Raw genomic sequence first — 12,556 nt, 5'->3', positions numbered from 1 at the left:
ACATATATGTAATTAGACTTAATCATGACCAACAGTAGAGGGCGGACCTGTCTGTGACACACCTTTCCTCAGGTATGACAAGCTGCCTGGCTACCTCCATAGACTGTATAAACACACTGTATAAACAGTCTATGGTTACCTCATGAACACATGTTAATTCAGACAATAATTAGTGGTTTACATTAATACATATTCTACCCTTTTTGATGTGTGTGGACTTGGCTTAAATATTTGTCACTACACTTTCATGAGATACAATTTTATTAATCCCAAAGGAAATTCTTTGCCCAGAAAATGCTCATGAAAAAATTACGAAATATAGGAGGAAAAGAAGAAGTACCGTACATAATTAAAATTAAAAAGAAAGCTAAAATAAAGCCAGAGAATAGAGAAGTAAGAAGTAATACTAGTAATGGTAACATATAAAATTGAAATATAGCACATGCAATTAAAAGACTGCATCTGAAATGTAAATATGACACACAATAATGAAATATGACATATGAAATGTGAATATCTGTATCACACATAAAAAATTACATTTAATTAAATTATGGCAACAAAAATATAAATATTGCACACAATATTCCAGATGAAACCTAAATATCGCACATGATAACGAAATAATGCACATGGAATTGAAATACTGCAAGAGAAATGTTAATATTACACATTATAATGAAATTATATATTATAATACTGCGCTTCAGGTATGATGTGCTGCCTGGTAGCCTCATTATAAATAAATGTGAAACTTACAGAACAATCAGAAATATAAAATTATTTAAATCTTCTTATGTTTGTTGTATTTAATGCGTATAGATTTGACTTACATATTCGTCAAGACATTTTTTATAAAATAATGCTATAGAATGCAAAAGTAAAAACTAATACTGGCAACAACACTGAGGCATTAGAGTAAGATGGCACATGACAATGATATACTGGACATTATACACTGACATGTAGCACATATAATCAAAATATATCACCTGAAAGTGAAATATTATGCATGATAACACAATGTCATAAATGTCAGTGAAATATTGCAAAGAAATTTTAAATATTGCAACCAAAATGTAAATATTGCACATGATCATAAATTATGTTACATGAAATATTGCACATGAAAAATGAAATTATGCATAATATACCTTTATATTTTGTAAAAGTAATTAGAATATTGTGTAAAATGAAATGAAATATTAGTCACTGGACTTTACTTTTTTACTCTGTCAAGGATTGCAGTGCAGTTATGTGACGATCGGTGTCTGTCTGTCTGTCAGCAACATCACTCTAAAACAGACCAACGGATTTGGATGAAATTTCCAGTGAAGGTCAGAAATGACACAAGGACCAAGTGATCAGATTCTGGCAGAGATGCAGCTTATAGTCTGGATCCACAGATTTGCTAAAGATTTCTGTATCATTGTCAGATAGCAGCACAGCGTCACTGTAACCATGACAACCAGTGAACACTACATCAGCTGATTGTGATCCTACTACAAATCCACCACTGAGGACTTATCAGGACTTATCCATCAGAAATGATCCAAGGAACAGCTGATTAAACTGTGGGGGTGTTTCTGAGTCCCATCAATTCCCACTGCCCACGACATATTTAGGTCACGTGATCCGGTATCCGTACATAACGTACACATGCAGAACACACGCCTGCACTCAGAGCAAGGTCTTTTTGTTTTTGGGTACATCTATATTAAATGGACACATTTTATGTTGCCGTGATTTCTGATCATCAGTAACTAAAATACAAATGCTGCATTTCCAAAAATAAAAGCTACACTTCTGATAATGCCCTATGGGGGAATCGACAGCCTTGGAGGAGGACTGCTCTCTCTGAGTGCTTTTCTTGTATTTTACATGTGATAATCACACTTTGCACTTAAAAAAAGATCTTTGGTTTTTTTTCTCATTCTGTTATATTAATATGAATATTATTTAAAAAAATAAAAACAATAAGGGATATTTTTTATTAAATATTGATTAATAATAATATAGTTCTAAAGGATATGGTTAAGACAAGACATAATAAGACAGAACTATATTAATCCTGAAGGACACTTTTGTGCCAGATATCACTCAGAAAAATGACAATAGCATAGAAAAGCTATAAAATAGTAGTGATTTGAAAAATAATGTTGAATTAAACTAAAACAGAAAAGGAATAAATTGGAGCTAATGTCAGTTCAATTTAAATCAGTTTTATAAGCAAACTGCAATTCACAGTAAAAGTCATCTCGGAGCATTTCAGTGTGAGTTTTGTGGAGACAGGGTCAGAAGCAGGCGTAAACTAACCGTGACGTCACCCGTTGGTTTCAACGCCGAGAAAATGAAGCCCGGATTTTGCTACTTCCTGGCCGCCGTTTTGGATTTTTTGGAGCCAGTGACGTAAAAAGCGTCAAACAGGCTGGACCGGAGAGCAACTAGGGGCAGGATTGGCTGAGGACTCTCTTATCCCGCCCACGTTTTACCGCAGAGGCTTCTGTTGCTGTCTATCAAGTATAGCCACGCCCCCTGGCTCCGCCAACTTTAACGATTTATTTAAAATTCAGTATTGATTTATTTTAAGATCGGCCACCTGATCTCTCATTTTAACCATGAAAACTAACGGGAAAAAAATCCTGAGCTGTAGAACATCAGTCTATCAAATTTTATTTTTTCCAAAAATGAATTGGGGTCTATGGAGCAAAAGCTTTTTGGAGCCAACCCTAGCGGACGGCGTGATATTGCAAGTTTTTGACACTTCCGGGTGGGCTTCAATTCTGGAGCCAGATGCTACGTCCATTATATATACAGTCTATGGTCAGAAGATAGTTTTGATTTGAAATAATTTAAAATGTATTTGTTTTTTCCATTTTCCAAGGTACACAAAACGATGAAAAACTAAATTAAAATTTAAAGAAAAAAGGTCAAACCCTATTTTACTTTGCAAGCTGTTTTGAAATATTTAAGTTGATCCACAATAGCAGCTATACTAAAATTATATATTAAATATATACTATTTAAAGTTTTCCAAAATATATATGATTTAAATATATATGTATAAACTAACTTAGACATTTATTTTAGAATAATGAAAAAATAAAACAGTTCAATAGTAATATTATCTATATACTGATAAAATATACCAGTTATATATATATATATATATATATATATATAATGTCTTATTAAGAGATGCTTTTAATATATAATTAACTCATACCATGTATTTCGATTACATATCTTGTTATTTATTTATTTTTTCATTATTGTAAATTTTGTCCTCTAAATTTAAGGTCCCTGTCCAGGGTATAGATGTGAATATATATCTTCTGTATGCATACATCTGTGGTCCAGGGGATTTTCTGTTGCACACATCCGGTACAGCAGGTGGCGCTGCGCATCTATAGCTTTAGTTTGCGAAAGTCACGAAGAAGAAATTGAGGCGTTATCACTTCCGCAACAACTGGCAGAGCAACAACATGGAGGAGACGGTAGAAGTTCGGCAGGAAAACGGGTTTACCGGAGAAAGCGGTGCCGCTAGACTACAAGAGCGACTCCAGAAGCGGCACCAGGCGAGAATAGAAGATGCTGAGCGGAGGAAGGAAGCTAAGGAGAGCCAGTCTGTGTCCGAGGAGAAGGTCCAGTATTTCTCCAGCACCTTCAACAGGGAGCGGGCTGACATAGAGGAGCTGCTGGCCTCCTGCTCCGGAGCTGACCGGCCTCTAGTCACCCAGAAACTGGATGAGGCCACAGCTAAAACCGCCCAGCTGCAGAAGTTTCTGAACGACAGTTTGATGTTTTTAACACAATATGAACTCAGACAAGCCCAAGCTGCTCTCCAGAAGCTCCAGACCTCCCTCACTGAGACCAGAGAAGAAGCTCTGCCCAAGAAGAAATTCGCCTTCCGAGCTCGCACTAAAGCAGCAGAAAAAGTCTCTGCTGCTGGAACACCTCCACCTGACGCTGCTGGAACACCTCCACCTGCAGATCCAGATGTGACCGTAGTGGATGGAACCTCTGAGCAGTGTGGCTTCTCCAACGTTAAAGATGAGCTTCTCACTAAAACAGCGGAGGAGATCCAGAAACAGGACGTGCTTCTGACCCACCTGTCTAACTGTAAGGTCCGTCTGATGGGCTCACCCAGCACGCTGCACCTGAAGAACATCGACGGCTGTGAGATCCTGTGTGGTCCAGTGTCCAGCTCCGTGTTCATCGATCAGTGCAGGAACAGCACGCTGGCCTTCCCCTGCCAGCAGCTGAGGACCCACAACACCATCGACACCCAGGTGTACCTCCACGTCACCAGCCGGGCCATCATAGAGGACTGTCGGGGGCTGAGCTTTGCCCCATTCTCCTGGTCCTACCCCACCCTGGAGGAGGACTTTGCTGTGTCTGGTTTAGACCGGCAGCAGAACAACTGGAGGGAGGTGGACGACTTCAACTGGCTGGCTGCAGGAACTCCTTCCCCGAACTGGACTGTCCTACCAGAAGCAGACAGAAAATCAAGCTGGGACTCCTAGAAATGAACGTTTTAAGCCCATATCTGCCAAATTTATATGTCAATCAAAGCATGACATAAACTAATAAAAGCATGTGTTCACAGACCTGATGGCCTTGTTGGTTTCATGAAGTGTTTTCAAAGGTAGATCTGAACAAATCCACCTGACCGCCTCTGAATACATCACTACTGGGTTGCAGTAAAGAAATGCAGTTTCTTAAATACAAATTTCAATATTTTGCTTTCTGATCTGGTATTATTAGAGGAAAAATAACTTATAGAAATGAAGTTACAATTAAAAAAATCATTCCATCCATTACACCAGAAACTTTAAAGCGCTCCTCAGTGGTAGATAATAATTTTACATTATCGTACATTTATATAAAGAGCCCTGTGTTGCTGGACAAAAGGAAGCTTTCAAAGCAGCCACCGCTGAACTGAGATGCAAACAGACTAAAAGCAATAAAGCTTTTACAGTCTGAAGCATTTGTTTCTGATCTTTATGTTAATTCAGATCTACTGCATCAAAACTTCTTCATTCAGAAAACACTAAAAGATGTTAATGAGTTAATTAACCTACAGAGAAATCAAAGTAGAAACTCTTTAAATGGACCATATTTCTGCCTTTATCAATCTTTTGAGGTATAAGCTCCTTTAAGTCCTGCTATTTAGCATTTAAAAGCAGTATCTGAACATTAATACAATGCTTAAAATTCAGTAAATACTGTATATAAAACATGCAATAATATAATTGTAAGCAGATATGTGTAAATATAACTACTTCTGTAGCTGCTTACAAGATAAAAGGCAGTATTTAATCAAGGAATGAATTGCAAAACAGTCAGATACATCCATAATATACTTAAATGACCTTATAGCTGTATTTAACTACATTATAGTGTGTTATGAACTATACTTTAGTGCTTATACATAATAAATGGAGGCACATTTCATGAAAAGTTGACAGTTTAAAAAGAGACAAGACACAAACATAACACAATAGAAGATAATTAGAAGCATTGATTAAAAATGATTTAACCTTAGAAAGGAAGACAAAGTTGAATTTAATATGTTTATGTGGCATCAAGGGGAAAAAATTACCTAAATTACAAAAAGAACTTCTTAATTTAAGCTGTCTCTTGAATATGTTGCTAACCAGATAACATTTGATAATTTAGCACATAAATACAGTTATAAAAATACAAAATCTTGATGCATGATGCAACGAAAAGTGCATGAGGAAGTCACCATTCTAACTGCATTTTGCAGACATTTGGCAATGCTGCAGCTCTTGTGTCCAGCTGCAAGCATTGAGAAGCATTTTAAGGATCTGGCACATGTTTGCGTCAGACACTGTGTTGATCAGAGCCGCCAAGTGACATTAAGTGCATTACTGAGAGTGCTAAAGTTTATTACCTCGCAAGAGAAAGTTTTCTGCAACTACTTATGTCCACGTTAATCAACATCATGTTTTATCTGCTCTGTTTGTCTTAGTTTTGTTCTGATTTGTGCAGCCTGAGTATAAATCAGTTCTTCCAATGTACAGTTATATTGCATCAATTAATAGATGAGTCTGAGATCTTCCTCTTTTGTTTGTCAATGGGTTTCTGGTGCTTCATTACTCCAGCCTATTTACTCCACTGTGGAGGCATCTGGGTTGTGTTGAGCTTGTGGACCCCACATCTGTGAATGGCTATGCTCCATAATTAGCTCCACTTTCATGTCCATGGCCTTGGTCAAACTTGAGCTGCTGCAGCTCGCGATGTGTTCCATCGAGGCGACCGTGACCACGTGAACACTCAAACCAATTATGGTCCCTGGCAGCAGCCTATTATCAGGCTCATCTTGTGTGGAGGGATTTCTGTAAATTGGATCAGGCCGCTTACTGGAGCTTAGCATGACGTACTGCAACTTTGAGTTTAATCATGAGGATCCTCGGCAATCCTCCACCTCTCCAAGAGAGTGGAACATCACGATCGGCCTCACCTGAGCGGCAGGGAAGCAAAACTGGTAAAAGTTTGGAGAAATAAAGCCTCGTGAACGTTGAAGTTTCTGGTACAATGGAAGAAGTTAAACCTTTGAAGAAATAAGACTCCTGTGCTGCTCTCGGGTGTCCTTGAGGTCTTCATCTCTGCTGCTTTGCCGTGGAATGGATTACAGGCTGAGCTGATTCTTCTGTCCTGTTGGACCAGCCAGAGGAGATCTTGATAACAAAACAGACAAGGAGAACGGTACTGCAGGTCGGCAAGAATATCTGGACAAATTGGAGCTTCTGCATTTCTAGATCATCTTTCGACTCTTCTTCTCAGGCAGGGACACCTCGCAGATTGAACAATGGCTTTGATGTTGGTCAAGTTCGATCTGAAAAAGCGAGTGAAGCTAGCTCAGTCAGTCTGGTTCATGTACTGGTTTGCCGTACTGGCTGGCGTGCTGGTCTTCAGCATGGGCCTGTTCTTCAAGATCGAGCTGCGAAAGCGGTCAGAACTCATGGACAACAACGAGAGCCACTTCTTGCCCAACCTGCTCATATTTATGGGTCTAATAGCCTGTGGCATCAACACCTTTGGAGGCAAAGTCTGCTACGATTCGCTGGACCCGACCAAGTTTGCAAAGTGGAAGCCCATGCTGAAGAGCTTCCTGGTGTTCTGTGTGGTGTTCAACGCCCTGCTATTTGTCACAGCGCTGCTCTGTTTCCTGATGAGGATCCCCCTGCAGTTCACCCTGGCCGAGGGGCTGAGGAACGGCATGAAGTACTACAAAGACACGGACACACCTGGACGCTGCTACATGAAGAGGACCCTGGACCTGATGCAGATGGAGTTTCGTTGCTGCGGAAACGACAACTACAGAGATTGGTTTGAGATCCAGTGGGTTAGCAACCGCTACCTGGACTTCAGCGCAAAGGAAGTCAAAGAGTAAGTTGGGAAAGATTGAAAGATAACCTGTAAAAGTTTGAGGTCATCAATGTGTGATGTGACGGTAAAGTAGGTCCCCTCAGATTATGACTGAGGATGGTAAGCTGGATGTTGCTGAGGTTAGAAGGCTGTCTATGCAAAGTTAAGTTCAGTGTAAGTGGATTTCAGGGGAAGGTGGGTCACGATGGGTGTATTATTCACTTTTCTTCACGAAGGATTACTATCCCAGGTAGTACTGGGGGCTGGGAGGGTGGAAAAGGTTACTAGGCAGTTTTATGGATAAAGTCAAGAGGAGGGGCTTTCGTGATTAGCAACAGGAAAAGTTACAGTTGAAAAGATGCATTCAAAATGGCACAAGCAGGATTAAATACAATGTTCCATTTCTGAGTTATTGTAGCTTCTTTGTTTTAGCTTGTGGATGTCTGCAGCGGTTTTTGATCAACAAGTTCCTCTTAACTTTGTGTAAACAATTGTGAAGCAATTAGTGTTTAATCTCTGGGATTAGTGTTCCACGTCTTTCAAGAATCAGTGTCCTGTCCAATCAGCAGAGGACTTGGCAACCCACCAGGAACAACACCGGCCAATTTAACAGTTTCTAGATATTTTAAATAAGAAGAACTGACTTTATATCAAAAGCACTGAAGAATAACTCCCTTATTCTCCAACCCGGTGATGAATCTAAATTGTTGTGGTGCCATTACAGGTCACAACCCCAAACATCATCTTCAGTACCAACTTTCTAATAGGTTTGATTTGATTTCAGAACTTTCTGAAATGGTCTTTCCTGCATGTTGTGTAGTTTTGTGCTATCTGGGGCATTATTTTTGGGCTTGGTGGCTTCAGACATCACCACAGCACCTCTGACCCTTTGTTCTTTGTGATCCAATCACACTTGTCTTTCCACTGACCTACAACTGTCAATCACAGTTCAGATTTGTTCCTCAAATCAAACGCTGACCCAGATGTGTAAATTTGGGTTCCCAGCTTACTTATTTGAACTCTTCATATGTGTCATATGTAGATCTGCAAAAGCAGAACATTATTAATAATCAGAATCAATAATCCTTCTTTGGTGTCTTTAAACAAACTGTAAGACGACTGATGGCTGTATATTAGTGGTTTTTGTGAGGTTTGTGAAGATGATTTTGTTTGATTTATGCTCATGGGGTAAGAAAGCGTGATGATGTATTGGACTGCATAGTGCTGGATCACAGTTTACTAGGATGTCGAAAGATTTCATTTAGTCACAAAAAATTAAGTAAGACATCGCACACTGTGCTTATTTCTGCAAGATAATTCAAACCTTGACTTGCTATTTATACCTGCAGTAATTTTAGCCCACCCACACTGCAAATATAGAATTTGTGCTTGTTGACCTTCAATTCCATCCCACCTTCAACCCATCATAACGTGATGCTGACGTGATGCTTTGCTTCATCCTCTTAGCCGCATCGGGAGTAACGTGGACGGCCAGTATCTAATGGATGGAGTCCCGTTCAGCTGCTGTAACCCGAGCTCCCCCAGACCCTGCATCCAGCTCCAGATGACCAACAACTCAGCCCACTACAGCTACGACCACTACACCGAGGAGCTCAACGTGTGGAAGCGTGGCTGCCGCTATGCCCTGTTGTCCTACTATGGAGGCATGATGAACACCATCGGAGCCCTGGTCATACTGGTCATCATGCTGGAGGTCAGGACGACCACAGAGACACTGACACCACTATTCACACCAATGTGATGATGTTCCACCTACACCCACCACACTACTGCACGGGAGATCAAGCAAGCCTAAATCTCACATTTGAAGTGAAATACGAGGTCTTTAAAGCGCCCTGAGGCTAAAAAAAACACAAACTAGTGGTTGAAAGTTGTTTAAAACTGCAGTTTAGGCCTATTTCCCACGTCAGACAAGTGAGATTTATGAAAGTCTCAAGTCTTTTCAACCAGTATTAGTTGTTTTTAAAGAAGAGAAGACTTCATGAATGAAGACAAACTGGTTTTAAATGCTTGTCTGGTTAACTTCTGATACCTGTCGCTGAACTTTTCTAGGGAAACCAGACAATCTGAAACAGACTAGCAGTTAGCAAGCACTTTGCTAACAACATGACATTGAAAAAGTGGTCAAAATGCAAAAAAATGTATCTTCTTCATATGAGATATCTTATTTAAGGTCAGATTTGCACATTTCACTTGTATAAGTTAAGTACTGGACCATGATTGCAGCAAACTAACTGTAATGTCATAAAATCATGAAAAACAGCCACATCTTAAAGTCAGATTTCAGGTATCAGCAGAGAAAGTTTCCTCCTTCAGCAGATGAAATGTTGAATACATATCAGTGTGCACAGTGAAGGTCAAACATCCAGATGAAACAACAATAAGTGACGTATCAGTGCGACAGTCGGGTCTTTCAGGGCTCCATGAATTGTCAGAAAGTCGGGTGAGAGTTCTGATGACCTAATTGTAAGAAGTCAGGTGTATAAACATGCAAGGCATTGACCCAGTTGGCATTTCTGTCATCTTCTCCTCGTCTTCCCTCCAACAATCCACCCCCGTATTTAGTGATATCCACTTACTGCATCTCCTGCCCAAACAGCTCGGTCCTCTTTACCTGAATGTCGTCCTGCTGGCAGACTGATGGGTTCCCTGGAACCACCTTTGCCACGTATGGGTGTGGAGCTTACCTTTATCTCACCTGCTACTTTCTACCCAAAGTGTAATCCTGAAGCAGCCACATGGCATCGTTTTTCTCCTCAACACTCTCCTCAGCCAGAACATCTGCTGTTGTTGTTGTAAAGTATTTGCTCGCTATCACAAACCAGACTAACAGACAAATCCTTAAAGTCAGTGATGAAGGAGACGCTAAATAGAGCAATTCAGATAACCCCTTGGTCCCAGAAATGTGGCAGACAAACCCTTGTTCTAAAAACATGGATTGAGGTGATAGATGGAAGCAGATCAGACGTCCAGATTTAAGAGGAGTTATGCAAGCGTCTCCATGGTGACACCAATAGTGGGCTCAGAGATGGAGTCATGGGTTAATCTGACAGCACGGACCCAGTTCCTGGATCCTGATCCTCTCACCTCATATCTCCATTTAAAGGACCTGATTTGTTCACTTTCCTAATGAGAGACTAGAGCTGAAGCTCTATTCTGTGGGTTACTTTGAGGATTTAGGAAATATATATTTGTTATAAATCCAGTCAATAAAACGTATCCTCCTGTAACACTCTCACTTTCAGAGACGTGTTCAGACTGATCTCTATCGGCTCGTTGTCACATTGCGCTAATAAGAAAAGAAGAAAAAAATCATGTACGCTATTGAAAGATATCCAAAATAGATCTGCAACTAACAGTTATTCTTATTGCTGATGAATTAGTCAATTTATTTCTCCATTTTTCAATTTAAAAGCTCAAAATTATTTAATTTTCCACCAACTGTTTCTCACACTGACAAACTGGACCCATAAAATGTTCAACATTTCACTTAATTAATTCAATTAATCAATTAATCGGCAAAATTATTGCTATTGCTGCGACTCTAATTCAAAACTTCCATCACTTATAAAGATGGTAATGTGCATTTTTATCTGCTTGGCCTTTTATGATTCTTCATAATCCTGAACTCACCCAACATTTGACTAATGCCACCAGAGTTCCTTCACTCTGGTGGCATTTGGAGCTCAGTTAATTCATTTTGTTGTCCCACTACAGCATAAGAAATGAATAATTTAGAGAGCCCTGGAGCTGTGTTCTAATATTTCTGTGTGTCATGGTTACAAACAGAACATATTTGTCATGAGAGAGGCCTGTCTGATGTGTTTCTTGTCCCTTTCTGCAGATCGCTGTGACCGTCGGCATGCAGTACGTCAACAGCTCCCTGTCCACCCTGGCCAACCCTGAGGACCCAGAAAGCGAGAGCGAGGGCTGGATCCTGGAGAAGACCGTGAAGGAGACGTTCACTGACATCATGGACAAAATGAAGGCCATGGGCAAAGGAGGCAAGGTGGAGGAGGGGGGCGAGGCAGCGGTGGCCACAGTGAGCTGAGCTGAACCCCAGCTTGCAAAAACTGACACCGCTCCACCTCACCAGGAGAAAAAAAGGACTTACGAGAGTACTACACTTTTCTACCAACCTCTATTTTGTAGACCTACTCACATATTTGAACTCCTTTAAATGGACTCATTATCAACGGACTCCTTGAATCAATAATACCGCAGATTCACACATAGAGAAATTCAGTAGCATGAGTAATGGTTTTTAATTTCCTCCCAATGAAGCTAATCCTTCTCAAGCTCCAACTTTGCTTCAAAGCATATTTTTAAGATATTTGCTAGTTGGATTTCTGACATTCGGTGGATTTTGATCCTTTTTTCCCTCCCAAAAAAAGTGAAGAAGTCAAGTCTGTGTGCGCTCTGTTGATAAATGTCGTTTATTTTGCGATCACAAATAAGTACGTAAGTTTTCCTTTGTTTTGTTGTCACATAGTTTGGTGGGGATGGTGGTTGCTATGCAACCCCCCCTCTCAGGGAAGCCTAAGGTGCAGATGGAGGATATTTACCACCCACGACACACTTTTATTTTCTGACCTGTCTATAGCGCTTTGGCTCGTAGCTACTACTGTATGTAGAGAAAGCAAACAAATTAAACCTCCCCAACTCAGCTCTTTTTATACTTCAGTCCACCTTTGAAGACTGGTTAAGCTCCTGAGATGGAGTAAAATCTGAATGGAAGGAATCAGCATGAATTATGCATGAATGTTGCAGCACAAGGTTGAAGAGTGATTCATGGGAATCAGGAGGGAAACTCCAAATCTATGGAGGACGGCAGATATGGCAGCTAAATCTTGGCTCCTGACCCCTGTACTGTAATCTGAATCCTCTTTGGTGTTTCCCATGTGCATTCAGTATCTGTTTGTTGTATGTATGTATATTCTAACAGCTGGTGGGTCTTTGTACATAGTGTAGAAATGATGACAAAAACATTAAACTTTTTTAAAATAATGTAATTAAGCTAATGTTTTATTTAAATCCATGTAAAGTTTTTTTTCCAATGTTTTTGGGGATTTGTGTGTCTGTGTAGAAAAGAGATTATGCTGGTTGTATACATGAATAAAGGATTGTAGAGATGTGA

General features: G+C 40.0%; 2 protein-coding genes across 2 annotated transcripts; both read left to right on the top strand.

Moving 5' to 3' along the window:
• The first annotated feature begins 3,439 nt into the window (after positions 1-3,439).
• tbcc (tubulin folding cofactor C) lies at positions 3,440-4,610 on the top strand. Its single transcript, XM_022206305.2, has one exon. The coding sequence runs from the start codon at positions 3,486-3,488 to the stop codon at positions 4,524-4,526; it is 1,041 nt and encodes a 346-aa protein (XP_022061997.2). The 5' UTR covers positions 3,440-3,485; the 3' UTR covers positions 4,527-4,610.
• A 1,562-nt stretch (positions 4,611-6,172) lies between these two features.
• prph2a (peripherin 2a (retinal degeneration, slow)) lies at positions 6,173-12,556 on the top strand. Its single transcript, XM_022206307.2, has 3 exons — positions 6,173-7,419; positions 8,866-9,112; positions 11,264-12,556. The coding sequence occupies exons 1-3, from the start codon at positions 6,839-6,841 to the stop codon at positions 11,468-11,470; spliced, it is 1,035 nt and encodes a 344-aa protein (XP_022061999.1). The 5' UTR covers positions 6,173-6,838; the 3' UTR covers positions 11,471-12,556.

Source organism: Acanthochromis polyacanthus, chromosome 19, assembly GCF_021347895.1.
Source record: "Acanthochromis polyacanthus isolate Apoly-LR-REF ecotype Palm Island chromosome 19, KAUST_Apoly_ChrSc, whole genome shotgun sequence".
Lineage (NCBI taxonomy): Eukaryota > Metazoa > Chordata > Actinopteri > Pomacentridae > Acanthochromis > Acanthochromis polyacanthus.
This window is presented reverse-complemented; position numbering and strand designations above follow the sequence as displayed.

Bases quoted from the DNA above. Each gene is read 5' to 3' on its own strand.
- prph2a (XM_022206307.2), top strand. From the start codon at position 6,839: ATGGCTTTGATGTTGGTCAAGTTCGATCTGAAAAAGCGAGTGAAGCTA. The intron at 7,420-8,865 runs GTAAGTTGGGAA...TCATCCTCTTAG, and splicing joins AGCGCAAAGGAAGTCAAAGA to CCGCATCGGGAGTAACGTGG. The intron at 9,113-11,263 runs GTCAGGACGACC...CCCTTTCTGCAG, and splicing joins TACTGGTCATCATGCTGGAG to ATCGCTGTGACCGTCGGCAT.
- tbcc (XM_022206305.2), top strand. From the start codon at position 3,486: ATGGAGGAGACGGTAGAAGTTCGGCAGGAAAACGGGTTTACCGGAGAA.